This window comes from Lycium barbarum, chromosome 1, assembly GCF_019175385.1.
Source record: "Lycium barbarum isolate Lr01 chromosome 1, ASM1917538v2, whole genome shotgun sequence".
Classification (NCBI taxonomy): Eukaryota; Viridiplantae; Streptophyta; class Magnoliopsida; order Solanales; family Solanaceae; genus Lycium; species Lycium barbarum.
In genome coordinates this window covers 4,200,857-4,218,500 of record NC_083337.1, presented here as the reverse complement: position 1 = coordinate 4,218,500, position 17,644 = coordinate 4,200,857, and the positions used below count along the sequence as shown (strand labels likewise).

General features: G+C 33.4%; 2 protein-coding genes across 2 annotated transcripts; both read left to right on the top strand.

The window, feature by feature from the left end:
* Positions 1-3,305: 3,305 nt before the first annotated feature.
* On the top strand, positions 3,306-9,299 carry LOC132629826 (cytochrome P450 CYP72A219-like). Its single transcript, XM_060345208.1, has 5 exons — positions 3,306-3,734; positions 5,170-5,387; positions 6,477-6,718; positions 7,504-7,885; positions 8,519-9,299. The coding sequence occupies exons 1-5, from the start codon at positions 3,434-3,436 to the stop codon at positions 8,939-8,941; spliced, it is 1,566 nt and encodes a 521-aa protein (XP_060201191.1). The 5' UTR covers positions 3,306-3,433; the 3' UTR covers positions 8,942-9,299.
* Positions 9,300-11,370: 2,071 nt separating this feature from the next.
* LOC132627247 (uncharacterized) lies at positions 11,371-16,242 on the top strand. Its single transcript, XM_060342492.1, has 2 exons — positions 11,371-11,587; positions 16,043-16,242. The coding sequence occupies exons 1-2, from the start codon at positions 11,371-11,373 to the stop codon at positions 16,240-16,242; spliced, it is 417 nt and encodes a 138-aa protein (XP_060198475.1).
* Positions 16,243-17,644: the final 1,402 nt, after the last annotated feature.

Sequence of the window (17,644 nt, the reverse complement as noted above, 5' to 3'; positions counted from 1 at the left end):
TCAGATATTTTCAATTATTTTTTTAAGCGAAGGAAAAAAACTAACGAGCAGTGCCTTAGAAGGACAATCCGCGCAAAAAAATGATAAAAATTGGGTCATTCACAAATACTACAACTTATATTGCATAACTTAATGTTGCTCTCAAATGCACATGCTAATATACGCGGTCGTACAAGTAATATAGTGATATTAGAAATCGGATGTCGAACCCAGAGACTTATACTTAACTATTTACTAAATTGAATGATCCTAATTATCTATACAAGAGTAAATCCAAATATATAATTATTAACCACTTAATAATAAAAGAAAACAAATAATGAACTTCAACCAAGAAAGAGCGCATTTTAATCGGAGAAGAGAAAGATCTAAGGCTATGACCTCTAACAATCCAGTTGAGTCTTCTAATCGCTCTACCTCTTTTATTTCCTAGTTTACTAGTTGATGGGTTAATATTTACTTTATAAGTTACTTCCGAGCTGCTCACAAGTCTATTCAAGCTACTGCAACGCCTATATTCCTATGGTCATCATACAATAACAAAAAACGCATTTAAATCTCTGTACTTAATTAAGTGAGGCTAAAGAGTATATGCTTATTCTCAATAGCCGAAAGATTACCCTCAAGGGGATCACGAACAAGTTCTACTTATACTTATTCTTATTACGCATGCAAATTTCCTATGACTAGTTCAATTCACATGCCACAGATATAAACGATTAAGATCAAGAATAAATAAATAACCCCAAAGATGGAAAACAAATAGATATAAACAATAATCAAATGTCAACTTTCATGATAGTGCCAAAACCCTAGAACTAAAAAGTTTAGCTCCACATAGACATGGAGAAAAAACAACAAATCATCCGGAAAAAACGTAAAAACGATTATTATAAAGAAGAGAAGGTAAAAGTTTTGAACTCCGGATAAAAAATTATCCAAAATTATGTAAAAATCATATCTTATAGACTTTTTATAGGTGTAGAAAAAACCTTAACAAAATAACCTAGCCAAAAAGAATTGGAAGTACTTAATTTTCGAAACTTACTTCAGTGAGTAGCGTAGGCTGACACAGGAAAAATGTTCGCTCTCGGCTTCTAGTTGCAATGAAAATTATTTCCAAGCTTTCCTGCTTCTGAGAATTCAAATGCTGCCACGTTAAAGTTAAGTCCAAAGTCATCACTTCTAATTTAAAATTCCTCCAATCATTGAACCATAATTATGTCGGCCGCTTGTCTCCTTCCTTTATCTTCCGCTTTTTTCATAATTTTGCTTCAAATCTCTTCAATTTTGAAATTCTTTAATCCTACACAATAAAATATAATATTACACACAAAGTAATATAATAATACTCAAAAGACGATTAAAAATATTACAATGTGAGGCAATAATGTCTGAATATATGTATTTTTGGCCGAATATCACCAATACCTACAAAACTTATGCCGAGCGAAGCAAAAGTTCAGCTTCTGAAGATACGATGGGGAAAAATTAAAGACCGGTGCATTTGAAGGGCAATCCACTCAAAAACTTATAAAAACTCTAAGGGCCCGTTTGGACAAGATTTGAGATCAGGAGATTTGACGGATATTTTGTTTGGATATGCAATTTGGATTTCTCAAGTTAACCTCCACAATTTTTGAAAACTATCAAAACTTCCACAAGTTTTACACAATCTTACCAAATGAGCAAACCATAGTTCATAAATAAAGTAATGCAATATTCCAAGGCTCCGCATTTAATATAAATCATATATTCTCATGTTCCTTTTAAAAATACTTCTGATTACATAATATTACAAACTTTTAAATATACATAATTTTACAAAGATCTACTGGTCCAATAAACCAACATTAGTAGTAACTAGCTATTATTTCATATAAACCCCCCACATGGTACGAATAATCTCTTCTCGTCGAGCATGGGTCTTCTTTTTTTTTTACGCATTTTTAGATGATGGGACTTTGTTTATAAAATATAATTTTATGGGTCAAGTTTTACATTTTAAAAAAATGAAAATTAAATTTGAAATTCAAATCCTACTTTTTGGAGAATTTGTAATTCCAAATCATGATTTGAAATTGAAGTTTAAGTTTTGTTCTCATAAACAAACACTGATTTTTGATCAAAACTTCAAATTTGACCCCATCTTGTGGCCAAACTCCTATTAAGTTGGCGTTTGGCCATAGAAACCAAATATTTTTCACTTTATTTGAAATGTTTGAAGTTGGAGTTGAAGATGGTTATAGTTTTTGCAAAGAATAATTAGCTGATGGAATATACTGAAAGTAAAAAAAAAAAAACGGAATTTTAGGTGTTTTTCAAATTCCAATGACAACTTCAAGTTGTATTACGAATTTTCATGGCCAAACGCCGATTTTGCAATAAAGTGAAATAACTTTCCTGAAAAAAGTGAATAATTCTCACGAGTCATGGCCAAAGGGTTCTAAGACTATTCATTTTTAAGATCATTAGATATAATTTCCTCAAAAATAACGAGGTTATGTAAATATAAAGATAGAATGATCACATTTGACAGGTTCTTTTAGCAATATATATGATGATTGATTTAGTTCTTTTTGGTCATATGATATGATGATTTAACCTTGAACCTTGAATTTTATTTAACCTTGATGAATTATATATAATTAAACCTTGAATTAAATTGAATCTTAAAATATAGTAAATTAAACTTTGAATTCAACCTTGAATTATAATAAAGTGATCCTTGAATTGAATTTTGAACCTTGAACCTGTATAGGTTCAAATTCTAATCGTGTCACTCTTGCATTTTATTTGAATCACTTGTCAGAATTTCTTGGTTTGCCATTGTTTTTAGCTTCATTTATTCACTTAATTAATTGTAAAAGAATTATTCTTTCTAATTTATATGACGCATTTTCCTTTTAAATCTGCGTCAAATTTTTTATTCTTTTATATTTAACACTTTGTGTTATTTTTATATCCAGTTAAATAGTGTTACGTAAATTGGGACGGAAAAGAAAAGGAGGTTTAAGAGTAGACAAGTCCGAGCGAAAATGATGTGCAATATGGATTTCTCTCAACTTTCAAAGACGTGTGCTGATATTGTTTGACTATAAATTCTTGGTCACTAAGTCTTTAATTTAAAAATGCACCTTCTTTCTCCCCAACTATAGTAGTATTATGACTAGGCGTAGTCAGAATTTGAAATTTATTCTGAATTTGTTATTGAATTCATAGCTCGTTTTAGATATTATTTTGTAATTAAATATGTGTACATATTAATGAATTTTATAATATAAATACAAGGTCTAAATAAAAATTACTGAATTCGTCTTAATCATACCAAATATTATAGCTCTGTTCCTGATACTCTCTCTCTCTATATATGGTAACAATATTATACATAAAGACCGGATAGAGCTAACTGTGTGGTAGTGAGTGGAGGATAATGCCTTTCAATATGGAGATATCATATTACTACTTAAAAATTGCTATATTTTCATCTGCAATTATTTTTGTATTGAGATGGGCATGGAGAATCTTGAATTATGTTTGGATCAAACCAAAAAAGTTGGAGAAAAGACTAAGACAACAAGGTTTCAAAGGAAATTCTTACAAGTTCTTGTTTGGGGACATGAAAGAGATGAAGAAGATGGGTGAAGAAGCTAGGTCCAAGCCTATTAATTTCTCCCATGACATGATTTGGCCTAGAGTCAGCCCCTTCATTCACAAAACCATCATCAATTATGGTATGACTTCACAATGCCAATTTTTTTTGTTTTTTTGTTTTTTAGTAATTAGATCTGCTTATTATGAATTGTAGTAATTATAGCTAATTTGATAGAGGAATTTTTTTATACCCTCAACATAAAGAAATTTTGACACCATCAGGTCACTTTATTTGTTGTAACAGATAATCTGTTTTATTTTTAAGATTACAAGTCCCACATTTCAAGATGGTTTAACTGTAGATATTATTTTAGGTCACCTGATATGGAGATCATGGATTAGGATAGAAGGTTAGTAGGTAGTCAAGTCTTATCTAGTTTCCCTAATCATTTTTATTGTTATTACTCTCCTACTATCGTATTTTTCGATCTTATTGGCTACAATTATTGTATTATTTGTTTTTACTTATCTTCTTTTCTCCATTACTTTCAACATGGCTTCTTCACTACTGTATTTTCTTTTCATACTTGGTTTGACATGCTTTACTTGAGCTGAGGCCTGAGAATCTATAGGAAACAATCTCTCTACCTTCACAATGTAAGGGTAAGGCTGCATATACACCACCCTCCCCACCCCATAGTTGTGGGGTTACATTGGGTATGTTGTTATTTTGATAGTATATATATATTTTTTTACATTGACAGTGCATGCAGATTTAATTTAAACTCTTAACTTGTACTTCTTCTGTTAATAGTATAAAAGACTTCTAATTTATGTTGTTACTGTAGATTTACCTGTTATAACAAATCCTTTATTAGTACTATTTTTTATGACCGAGAAATCTTCGATAACAGTGCACACGGTCAAGAACTCTGTGGATGATCGGGGCAACAACCCTCTATCCTTCTCTTAAATAAGAAGCTTTTATCCATGACAAAACTCTGAACCTGGTGACGTGCATCTGATTTATACATCATGTATTATGCTTTTACCACTAGACTAAAGCCAGAGAGCAAGTCAGATGCCATGTTTTATAGGTTATCAATCCATGCTTAACAAAAAATTACTTTGCAATTGAAAAAATCGGGAGAATTCATAAACAGTCGCTTTTAGCCGTTGTAATTGAAAAATAGCTCACATTCTATAAGTGAACTCCAGGATATTATCATGGAATTTCAACTTTTACAAATGAAACTTTGTACGTAACAATAACTATGTCTCAAAGACGGGACCAAGAAATGGGCACGTGGGTCAACACTACTTCAAATCTTATACGTCATTACCTAACAAACATATAAAGATAAAAAATAGAAAAGGGCCCTTAGATTTATTTGTGACCTCTGACGAGCAAAGTGAAAATCTCACGTACGGTTCTATAATAGGATGGGCATAATAATGTTATCATTGACTATGATTAGATTTGTATGTTACTAGTCCATGTTGTTAGGCAATGTGGTGTAGCTAGGTATTTAAGATGTGAAGATAATTGAAGTGTTTTCCCTTCATATATTGTAGGTAAGAATTGTATTTTGTGGTTTGGGCCAAGACCAGCAGTCCTCATCACAGAACCTGAACTTATAAGGGAGGTGCTTACAAAGAACTACGTTTATCAGAAGGCTCCTAGCAGTCCACTCTCTAAGTTTTTTGTAGATGGACTTGCAAACCATGAAACAGATAAATGGGCCATACATAGAAGGCTTCTCAATCCTGCTTTTCACCTTGACAAGTTAAAGGTTTTATTACTATCAAACTTTCTTATATTCAATTTCTGTTATTTTAACCTATATACACTAATATTATAAAATACAACATTTATAGTATCAATATGACTTATTTCCAGTTCATTATTACGCATTTAATGGACGGTTACCTATAATTATCTTTTAGGTGATCTGATAGTCATGTAAAGATTCTTTACACGATCAGTTAAACTTTTAGGGGGTCGTTTAGTTTGAACCAGAAGCCAAACTAATCATGGCATCGCTATTGCTTTATGCAACGTTTGGTATGAAGTATGAAATTATGCATTAATAGTTAATCTTTGTATAACTTTATACAATGTTTCGTTACCAGTATTAAAATCCACATAACTTTTTCGGATTTTAATACTGATAATCAAACACTTTGCATAATTAATATAGGTATAAGTTACAGGAAAATCTGTATACTATTTTATAAGTACATAACTGAGAGTAGATTAAATAATACATGTATTAACAATATGTGGATAAGAACATCTAAAGATAAAAATGCCCTTACAATAGGTAATCCCTAAAAATAATCTCCATATCATTTTATTCACTGTATAATAAGTTATATATTGTTCACTCTTTGTATAACAATTCCCATATTATTTATTCTCTACATAATATGAGTTTTTGTATCATTAATGCCCGTACAAACAATCTATGTGTTATAATCCTGTATAATTAATTCATCAAGCAAACGATTCCTTATGGGTCATTTAGTTGCTGGTTAGGAGCTAAGTTATTCATGTATTAAATTCTGCATAAGTAATACCATGTGTGGTAGCATTCTTTTGCTATGTATAAAATTTCACACACCTAATATAGTGTATGATTTACAACGTATAACTAATACATGTATAAGTTATAAGAGAATCTATTTATTATTTTATGCAAGGATAGAAGATAGAATAACTAATACATCAATAAATAACTAATTCCTACTTAAAATATTATATAGATTACCTCATCATTAATCCATGTATTACTAATATCTGCATAACTTTAACCATCAACCAGATGACCCCTTATGCCTATGTTTGGCAAACTTAAGGTTGGATTCTTATTAATGTACAGCATATGCTACCTGCATTCAAATTGACTATTAGTGAGGTATTGAACAAATGGGAGAACATTATCTCGAAAGAAGGATCAGAAATAGATGTGTGGCCATATCTCCAAACTTTGACAAGTGATGCAATTTCAAGAACTGCTTTTGGCAGTAGTTATGAAGAAGGAAGAAAGATTTTTGAACTTCAAAAAGAGCAACTTCAACTAATCGCAGAAATGTCACGCACAATATACATCCCAGGAAGGAGGTAGAACTATTTTTTTCCTTATGTATGCTAAAAAAATAAAATTTATTAGATACTGTTTCAATAATTTTGAAACGCTACATTTTATTAAAAAATATTCAGTCATTTTAATTTTCAAAGTGGTTAGTAAATCTTGAAATGATTTGAGGTTTTTTTCTTTTTCAGATTCATCCTTGACAATCTATTTAACAAATACACTTTGATATATCACAAATACATGAATTTATCCATTGACTTTATCTAATGATAATATAAGTTTTGCTTAGCCTATAAATATGGTTGGTTTCTTTTGGAAATTTCAGATATTTTTAATTTTAAATATTGTAGAGAGACAATGATTCAAAAGGTGAAATCCTAGATTCAAAACTAGAAACGTAATGTAATTGGATACAACACATGTGAGGATGTAATCATATCAGCACTAACGCTCTGAATTCCATTAGAACTTTGAAGTTAAGTGTGTTTGGGTAATATTAGAAAGGTAACCCCTCGGAAGTCCTCGTATTGCATCCCTCAATCAAAAATTAACATATATATAACATTGTGAGGCTTAGTTGAATCGCAGAAATAGTAGTGCTTTTATCATTTTTTTCATTTCTCCTGAAAAAGACTTTAATTATCTTCAAGAAACGCGTTTCTGTGTCTTTAAATCTTTCATGTTTCTTATAACCCAATTTTCTAACAAAACTATTGTCATTGTTCTAACAAAATCATTGTTCTAACAAAATCACCACTAGGATACTTTTCTTGTTAGCAGCTTTGTACTAATTAATTTTCATGAAATGTAGGTTTTTACCAACTAAAAGGAATAAAAGGATGAAGCAAATCTTCAATGAAGTAAAAGCACTTGTATTGGCAATTATCAATAAAAGAATGAGGATGATTGAAGCCGGAAAAGAGCATGATGATTTATTGGGTATATTAATGGCATCCAATTTAAAAGAAATTCAACAACATGGACATAAAAAATTTGGTATGAGCATTGATGAGGTGATTGAAGAGTGTAAAATGTTCTATTTTGCTGGGCAAGAGACTACTTCAACTTTACTTGTATGGACAATGATTTTACTGTGCAAGTATCCTATTTGGCAAGAAAGAGCTAGAGAAGAGGTTCTACAAGTTTTTGGTAGTGATGAAGTTCACTATGGCAAGTTGAATCAGCTAAAAGTAGTAAGTATTGTCTACATTCTCAACTATTTTGAACTTTTTTATTATTGCAACAGTGTTCGGGTGAGTTTGCACGTACCTCAATTAGGTACTTACTTATATATATATATATATATATCAGGAATCTCTACCAACCGACGATTAGGCAGATGGGAAGAAATCCCCTAAAGTTTCTTCGTCTCCGATCCTACTGAAATTTGAACTCTGATTTCCTATGTTTTTCACACTTCATTGATGACCAGGCCACACCCTTGGGTTAATTTTAGGATCGGCCACTCAACTATCAATTTATTGCACCAATGTTAATAAATGACTTTTTATGATCAAAATATTACTCAACTTTACCTAAGTATCACCAAAAAACTGATCACTATGAGGAAACAAACAACACATGGTGACCGTGTACGTAATATCAATCCTAAGATAATTAGGCAAAATTGAGTAACTTTTTTTTATTACAAATGCTTATTGACTTTTTTTAATACTTGGGTAAAGTGAGTGACTTTTCATTACATCAAGTGCAATAGAGTAAAAATTGAGTGACCATCCGTGAAATATTGAATTCGTGCTTCTATCTTCTAAAATAAATATGTTTTGATGGCCATAATATTAACTTGTGATCTATTTATTTAACAGGTAACTATGATCTTAAACGAAGTGTTAAGGTTGTATCCATCAGCATATGTGATTAACCGAATGTCACACACAGAAACAAAGTTAGGGAATTTGTGTTTACCCTCTGGGGTGCAACTCATATTAACAACAATTTTGTTGCATCATGATACTGAAATATGGGGAGATGATGCAATGGAGTTCAATCCTGAGAGATTTAGTGAAGGAATGTCAAAAGCAACAAAAGGACACGTTGTATTTTTACCATTTGGTTGGGGTCCAAGAATATGCATTGGCCAAAACTTTGCTATGTTAGAGGCAAAAATGGCAATGGCCATGATTCTAAAACACTATGCATTTGAACTCTCTCCATCTTATACTCATGCTCCTCATCCACTAATGCTTCAACCTCAATATGGTGCTCAATTAATTATGTATAAGTTGTAGAAATGCGTCTTTTGTCCAGATATGGTCGTAATAGCATTGATTCTACTGTGCTACTATGTTTTATTTCTCCGCCTTCATTTGTATATGACTATTATGTTGATGACCCTTCAAATCAGACATTAAGGAGAAGGATCACATTTGGTAACAACTAGTTAATATATAAAATATGTCATCCGAAGCACACACAAAAAAGAAAATGTATGTGTTTTGAGTCATGTTGTATTGTTCCTTAATTATAGTTCATGTCCCTAGGAGTTTAAGGATTGTTGTAGTAGCTATGTATCTGTGAGTCATATATGTTGTTTGGTAAGAATAAAGTATTTCATAATATTATTAATTTGCTGTATGTTTATCTTCATCTTTCATTTTTATGTGCCTCAGTTTTTTTTATTCTTTGTATTGAGCTATTCTCTTCTCCTGTTTACAATAAAATGATAGCAAGAGCCTACTTTATTTTCAGAACATATAATATTCTTTTTTATGTTTTTGTTATATGACCCTTTTTATTGGAGATCGGTAAATAAAACATAAGAAATTTTCTGTGTGTATCGTGACAATTTTCATCAAGAACTAACACCAGACAAACATATGCTTTAGAGTCAGTAAGTTAGAGTGATTGCTGGTCTCATTATATGTATGCATTTGATTTTTATTTGCATTATACATAGTTCGAACCTTATTTAGTTGAACTCATAAAATCTACCCTAGATTTTCTTCTGATAGATAGTGGATGATATAGTATTAGTACTATGATTTCAACTGAACCCAATATATATGTGCGAAAAGCAAAAAATTCAACAAATTTTGGATTATGAACCAAGAAGTTTAAATGCGGTATAGTAGCAATAAGACCACAATCAAATATATTTAGAAGGAGGTGAACTAATATGCGAATTTTCTAGCGAATGAAGGCTACAAACACTAGCTAAGAAGATTTGATAATATGGAAGAATGGGTTGACGCAAATGAAATGTTTTCTCCTGGCAAATTTGATATGTGTGGCTTATGAAAGATGTTAAGGTTTTTGTTTAGTCAAATTCTGTACCCAAAAAATAAAAATAAAAACATGAAGTTAAGTTGGTACAATAACAGGTAATTACATGTGCTGAGAATTCTCACAGGCTTCTAGTATATATATGAGTCACAAAAGTTAAAATAACCTACTCATGAGGAATCTCCATAAGCTGTTCTATTTAAAGGAGATTCCATCAAGGTTCTTCAAGAGATTTATGGGTTAGGGGTGACAAATTAGTCCGTGAAAATATGACCCTACAACGTAATTATTTAGTGACGTACGTACTTTATTTGGACATAACTATTTAACCTGTACCTACTTTTCAAATTTTTTGCACATCCATGACTTTGGAACAACTTCTGACATGCGGTGGCTAGCTAAAGTTAAATATGGTTGAAGCTCAGTTACTGCCTGACGTCCAGGCAAAAGTGGCTGAACGTTTGTCATATGTGCCTGAACTTTAGGTAATACGCTTGAACTGCAAGCAAAAATGACTGAAGTTCAGACAAAAATGCCCGAATTCAGCCACATATTGCTGAAGTTTAGGCAAAAATAGTTGAATTGCAGTTGCCAATTTTGATACCTGTTTACTGTTCTGTTTCATTTGCCATTTATTAAGCAGTTTGTCAATTATTGACAGTGAAGAATGGAAACAGAAAGTGATGTTAATGCTCCTAATGGAACTGCAACTGTTGGTGTGACTGTTGGTGCGACTGCTGGTACTACTGTTGGTACTACTATTGGCACGACTGTTGGGCCGACAGATGTTGCATCGTCAAGCCGTCCAACTGCTGCACCCGCGATGGCACTGGCAGAGAAACCGGGAAAGTTTTCTGGTATTAACTTCAAAGGATGGCAGTAAAGAATGTTCTTCTGGCTGACTACTCTAGGCATGCAGAAGTTCACAAATGAAAGTCCTCCTGTTACTGAAGAAGGAATGCCTGAAAATCAGTGCTTTATGATTATTGAGGCTTGGAAGCATGCAGATTTTTTGTGCAAAGGATACATCCTTTGTGCACTAGATGATGATCTGTATAATGTCTACAGTTCTGCCAAAACTTCAAAAGAATTATGGCTTGCACTCGAAAAGAAGTATAAAACTGAAGATGCATGCTTGAAAAAATTCGTGGTTGCCAAGTTTCTTGACTACAAGATGACAGCTAGTAAAACTGTTGGAACCCAAGTTCAAGAACTCCAAGTCCTTATCCATGACCTTATTGCTGAAGGTATGGTGATTAACGACGCATTTCAAGTGGCTGCTGTGATTGAGAAGTTGCCTCCTTCATGGAGAGACTTCAAGAACTATCTCAAACACAAGCGTAAGGAAATGTCGCTGGAAGATCTTGTGATTCGCTTGAAGATTGAGGAAGATAATAAAGTTGCTGAAAAGAAATCGTGTTGAAATTCAATGATTATGGGAGCGAACATCGTTGAAGAAGCTGCTCCAAAGAATAAGAAAAGGAAGAAACCTTTTGGAAAGAGTAAGGAGCAGAACAAGAAAAAATTCAAGGGCAATTGCTATAATTGTGGGAAAGCTGGCCACAAAACCCCAGATTGTCGTCTCTCAAAAAAGGACAAGGGAAAGGGACAAGCCAATAAGGTGGAGAAGAATGATGACATGGATGATCTGTGTGTGTTGACACCCAATTTTGTCCCTCCTTTATTTAATTTTATTTACTCAGGCTTTCTAAATTTACTGACGAGCTAAATATTTTATTTTCACTATTCTATCTTTTATTACTATTATTTTCACTACTTTTATTTTCAACATTACGAGCATTACTTTATCACAAATTTTAAATGTTCATCACCATTTCATTTTCGGGTTTGGAATCGTTAAATAATTACAAGACAACGCTTTGTTAAATCATTATTTTTTCTACATATTAATTGTCTCCGCATAATATATGTTGTACTAGTTATTAAATTAGAAGTCCAAGAATAATTAAATAGAGGGGAAAGACCAACAATTTCAGCCAAATTCGGACCAAATAACCAGCCCATTACCTATTTTCCTAACGGTCCAGCCCAATTCTATTTTTACCCAACCCGGTCTGGCCCAATCCCCTTATTTCACCCTACCTCTTTTCTCTTTCACTTCCTCCTTTCTTCATCTCCTTAGCCGCCACACCCCCTTCACCCGACACTCCCTTCTCTCTCCCACGCTTCACGTCTGCCACCTCCATCGCTGTCCCTCACGTTCTCTGCCATCTCCACTATCGTCATCTCCACCCCTCCCTGCTCCTCACGTTCTCCTGTCCCCCACGCCTCTGCCACCTCCACACTCCCCTGTTCCCCACGTTGTCCCCCGCTCCTTCGTCTCTCTCATACACTCCTCTCTTTTCTTCAATACCAATGAAACCCTATAAAAATAATGCTAGTTGAATCGTTTAGGGGGGGGGGGGGGGGGGGGGGGGGGGGGGGAGATTTGATGAGCAAGAAACCCGATCAAGAAAAACAGACCAAAAACCCCAAAAGAAACAAACTGAAAATCACAAGGATCAAGGATCCGAAATCAACTCAGAGAGAAAAAAAAAACAGAGGAAAAAGATCCAAAAAATCCCATGGTTTCTTGACATCAATTAGAAATTCTAAACATTTCATTCTGTTTGCTCTGTTATTATTTCGAAGTCGAGTGTATAAAACTTGAGAATTGAACACTGATTGGACACAGATTGAAATACTTTAATTTTGACTCGAGTTTCGAATCTGTCAATACGAGAGTAGATTCGAGGCCTCGACGCCTTCATTTCACTGCATCCGAAAAAGGTCAATAACTTTCCTCCCTTTTTTTTTTATCATTTCTAGCCTCGTCTGTTTAGTTTATCTTCGTAGCAAGTCGTTTTATTTCTGTGGTAAAATTGTTGCTGGATCGCCTTTCTGTTAGTATCAAAATCGTGTTGTAGTATACTGTAGTTTGGATGCTTAGACTGAATTTACAAGACTCAGAACCTATTTGAAAGACGAATATACATAGGATATACCGCGGGTATCAAGGTAAGCAGAAGGTATACATTCGACATACACCCGATATACACACCATGATGTGTATATTCTAGGTATATTGTGTATATGGTTAAAACAGGTCGACATTTCCCCCTCTTTTACTCTATTTGCTCAAGTAATATAACTTGACACGAATGCAATCTGTTTGGGGTTAGATATGATGAAATGGTTATATGACATGTTTATGTTGTTTGCTAGTTAATTTGGTACTGCCTAGTCCTAGTTTCACAGAAATACATTATTTCAAACTATGAGGCTATAACTCTCCCCTCTCACTCGATCAGTTAAAACCATATAGAAGAAGTAGAATATAGCAATGCTAAAATTTGCCCTGTCCCTTTCTTACCTTCCTCATCTGGTTATAAATATCTGATTTCTCTAGGATTAGTCGAGTCCAAATTTAGCTTGTAAAGATCCTGTACGATTTAAATATATGCCTGTGATTGTCTAAGCACCATTCATATGCCTGCAGTAATTGACTACGTTATTTAAGGTTTACGACAAGTTTGCTTGCATTGTATGCCTACTAGCATTATTTGTGTGTCAATTTTTTTGAGAATTTGAACCTATCGTTGATCTTTGTTTCATCTCCAACAGTGTCAAACATATATATGTTATGTTCCATTAAAACAGTTTCTTGGTTTTTCTAAACTTACAAATGATCTTGTGGCAAATGCTATATGCTATATGTGTCTTACCTAGAATGAAGTTAAAAATCCTTGTATGGTTTCAGTCTTTCTTTCTTTTACAGTAAGTTCTGCCAGTTAAAGAATGAGCAAGCATGTTTCAGTTTTCCTTGAATCTGTAGTTATTAAATGTTGGTTTAGAAAATAAGATTTACAAATGATTTATGCTCAGTGTAACATCCTGTAAATTCCCTCCACAAATCTGCCAAACAAGTGATAGTCCAAAGAGTCGCATATGGGTTTGTTGAGTTGGGTTCTATACTTGAATTTTGGAAACATTGTATGAAGTTTAACCTATCTGCTGAATGAAACCAGTTTAGGCCGATATAACAAATGTGTATAGGTCCTTGAAATGTTAAGTATTGAAAAGAATCTTATGTGTAATAACTTGATGTAGCATGTTAAGTCCAAAATGGGATCTCAGGAACTTCATGGTGTTTGCTTAAAGATAAGTGCTCTGTTTTCCTTCATGTTTGAGGATGTCTCCTCTTCTATTCTCTCTAATGCGATGTGTTGATTATATGCATGTTCCTTCTCGAAGTAACATTCTGAACCTTGCATGATTCCTCTGTTTCCAGCCCCTTTAACTGAGTGAATAACCCTGCTTCTGTCCAATAATTGTTCAGTTAGGTGTGGCTAAATAAATGTACTCAATTTTGATACATATAGAATGTGATGTATAGCTTTCTTCCTATAAGCAAATTTAATACTCTAAATGGGCAAATGGCCGATTTCTTCCTCAGTTTCTCTGTTAATAGTGTGAAGTTTGTTTGACTTTATTCGTGTATTGTTGTCCTGGAAACTGAATTTGCTTTACTCTTTTGGTTGCTTGAACACGATTTTAGGCCTGAACTTGTTTTCCTTTATCTGTTTTATTGGTATTGAGCTTTACTGCTCATTTTTATTTATTTCTATCTGTCACGCAGCCAGGCAGCGAGCTTTATTTTGGGCTGCCATTATTTACGTAATGTTCCTTGTTCTCTTCACATGCTTGCTTATTCAGTTGTCATGCCGTCTTAATGGTACAATTGCACCCTGCCTAGACTACCACTCTATGTGTTCGTTTTGTTGACAGTATGTGAAGTACACCTAGTATACACAATATGTACTCAATCTACATGATCCACTGGTCTGTTTGAATTTGCATTATACACGTTTGGTCTTATTTGTTGGTTATGTACTAATCTTTTTTTTCGTTTTTATGCATGACATCTCGCACACGAGTGCAAGCGACTCGTCATCTTCCCCGCATTTTGACGTTGGGCCAAAAGCCCAACACAATTTCTCTAGAGTCAGCCCACATAGTAGCAGCCGATCCGCAGCCAAACAAGGAAATAAAAATCTGGGCCGAAGCCCAATAGGCGTGATAACAACAGCAACACATATAAAAATTGTTACTGGACTGAAGCCCAGCCGCAAACAGATCACAGCAATCCAAATGGGCCAAGCCCATTTATGTTATATCTGCCCTTCTATTTTTATTTTTTTTGTGTGCATTTAACATGTATTGTATGACTAACATTTGCGCTTGTTAATTAAGATAAACCTTAGTGACATTAAGGGTTTTAGTTTAGTAATGGGTAGTTAATTCCACAAATTACATTCACTTCTATTTTTAAAATTATTTACGGTATCTATAATATTTATTTTTTAGAATAATTGATTTTCAAAATAGCATAACTACATATTTGGAGCTAAAGGAATCATGATTTATTCTTACTATCTTAAAAATTAAAAACGTCACAAAATTTTGACACTAACGTCAGCTTACTTTGAGAAATAAAAAGGCAAACTAGTTCTATGGATAACTACTTTCACTTTAGCTTTTTTTTAACGCTTGAAACGTATATTTGTTAAAACAATCCTTACATAGTCTATATTGAACTATTAGTCTTTTGTAGGTCTTACTTTTAATGACACTAAAAATCTTCTTTTATACAAATAATTATTTTTCTACAAGTTTTACTTTAAATAACTTTAGCAACACTTACAAGATATTTTCTTAAATATTTAATCTACATTTTTAGCCTTAATTAAACAACATAAGTCCGGTCGGTTAACCATTGTTAATGGGTCTTAAAGGATGCCTAATACCTTCCCTTTAGACTAATTGAACCCTTACCTAGAATCTTAAGTTTCGCAGACCTTAAACAGAGTTAACTTTAAACATAACTTTAATAAACTTTAGGTGTCCTAATTCACCATAAATAATTAGGTGGCGACTCCTTAAAATAAAGAAAAAATAGGAATCACCAATATGTTGTACTCTACTTTAACCCGGGTTAAAATGGGGTGTAACAGTGTGCAATGCTATCAGAGTGCAATTTGGTTGGAAACCCAAAGGAGTGGTGGCTTGATTCTGGTGCCAGCGACATGTTTGCGCTGTAAAAGAAGCATTTGCAACCTACGCTCCCACTAGACCCGAAGAGGAACTGTTTATGAGAAATACTGCAACAGCTAAGGTTGAAGGATATGGGAAGATACTTCTGAAGATGACTTCCGGCAAGGTGTTGACTCTCAACAACGTTCTGCATGTTCCAACAATTAGGAAGAATTTAGTTTCAGCCGGTCTACTCGTCAAAAAACGGGTTTAAGTGTGTGCTGGTTAGTGAGAAAATTGTAATAAGTAAGAATGATAAGTTCATAGGAAAGGGCTACCTCACCGAGGGCCTTTTAAAACTCAATGTAATGGTTGTTGACAGTATTAATAAGAATTCAACTTCGTCTTACTTATCAGAGTCAAATGATTTATGGCATGTTCGTTTAGGACATGTCAACTACAAAACCTTGCGAAAATTGATTAATTTAGAAGTATTGCCTAAATTTGAGTGTAATAAATCAAAATGTGAAATTTGTGTTGAATCTAAGTTTGTTAAACATCCATATAAGTCTATTGATAGGAGTTCAAATCCTTTAGACTTAATGCACACAGATATATGTAATATGAAGTCAATACCATCTCGTGGTGGGAAAAAGTATTTGTTATACCCTATTTTAACCGGAGTCAAAATAGTTTACAACATCCCTGTAATTCCGGGGTTAATTAAAGTTAAGGAGTCGCCACCTAATTATTTATGGTGAATTAGATCACCTAAGGTTAATTAAAGTTATTTTCTAAAGTCAACTCCGTTTTAATGTCTACCAAACCAAAAGATCTATGTAAGGGTTCAACTAATCTAAAGGGAAGGTATTAGGCACCATTTAAGATCCATTAAAAATGGTTAACCGACCGGACTGAATTAATTAAATTAGGCTAGCAAAACATGAACATAAAAATGTTTAAAGCACGGGTGCTAAGAGGGAACTAGTTAAATCAATTTAGAGAAACATTTGTATCAGTTCCTTTTATAAAGCTCATCTTGCAAAATCAACTCCCTCATTTGCACATTATACTAATGGTAACCTTTAATCTCTATTGAAAATATTAAGTTTGTCGTGGAAATGATTATGAAACATTGAAAGAAATTAAGATGGCTCTACTTATGTTCAAAGAAAGATCAGACTTATTAGAAAAATGAAGGTTTTTGATAAAATACGTCCCTTTGGTGAAAACATTTAAGCAAAGTCCCACATTAAGTAACTAGTCCATTGTGTATTAGCTAGAGTAAAATATCAAATGAAACTTATGAAGTAACCAAAGTCTAAGTAGTGAATTACTCAACATCAAACAAGGGTTAGTCACATAAGGAAGCTTAGTCACACCATTAGATAAACAAAACGGTAACATGAAATGACAAGAGCCATTTCGGCGTTCACGAAGGAGTGGCAACGTTCTACAATTTTCCGCTCAAGCAAAATAAGAGGATAGACAATGAAGGGTGTGAACTCCGTAGATGGAGTCGTTGAGTCTCAAAATGAAACTCTTCGGCTCCAGTGTCCATGCAAAAAAGAAGGAACAAAATGAAGGGATTAGTAAAGGGACCAAATCATTAATAGGCATGGAAATTAAACAAACAGAGCTGAAAATCGCCTGGTAGCAGTGTTATACTAAGCTGA

Bases quoted from the DNA above. Each gene is read 5' to 3' on its own strand.
- LOC132629826 (XM_060345208.1), top strand. From the start codon at position 3,434: ATGCCTTTCAATATGGAGATATCATATTACTACTTAAAAATTGCTATA. The intron at 3,735-5,169 runs GTATGACTTCAC...CATATATTGTAG, and splicing joins CAAAACCATCATCAATTATG to GTAAGAATTGTATTTTGTGG. The intron at 6,719-7,503 runs GTAGAACTATTT...CATGAAATGTAG, and splicing joins ATATACATCCCAGGAAGGAG to GTTTTTACCAACTAAAAGGA.
- LOC132627247 (XM_060342492.1), top strand. From the start codon at position 11,371: ATGGGAGCGAACATCGTTGAAGAAGCTGCTCCAAAGAATAAGAAAAGG. The intron at 11,588-16,042 runs GTGTGTTGACAC...CTGTAAAAGAAG, and splicing joins TGATGACATGGATGATCTGT to CATTTGCAACCTACGCTCCC.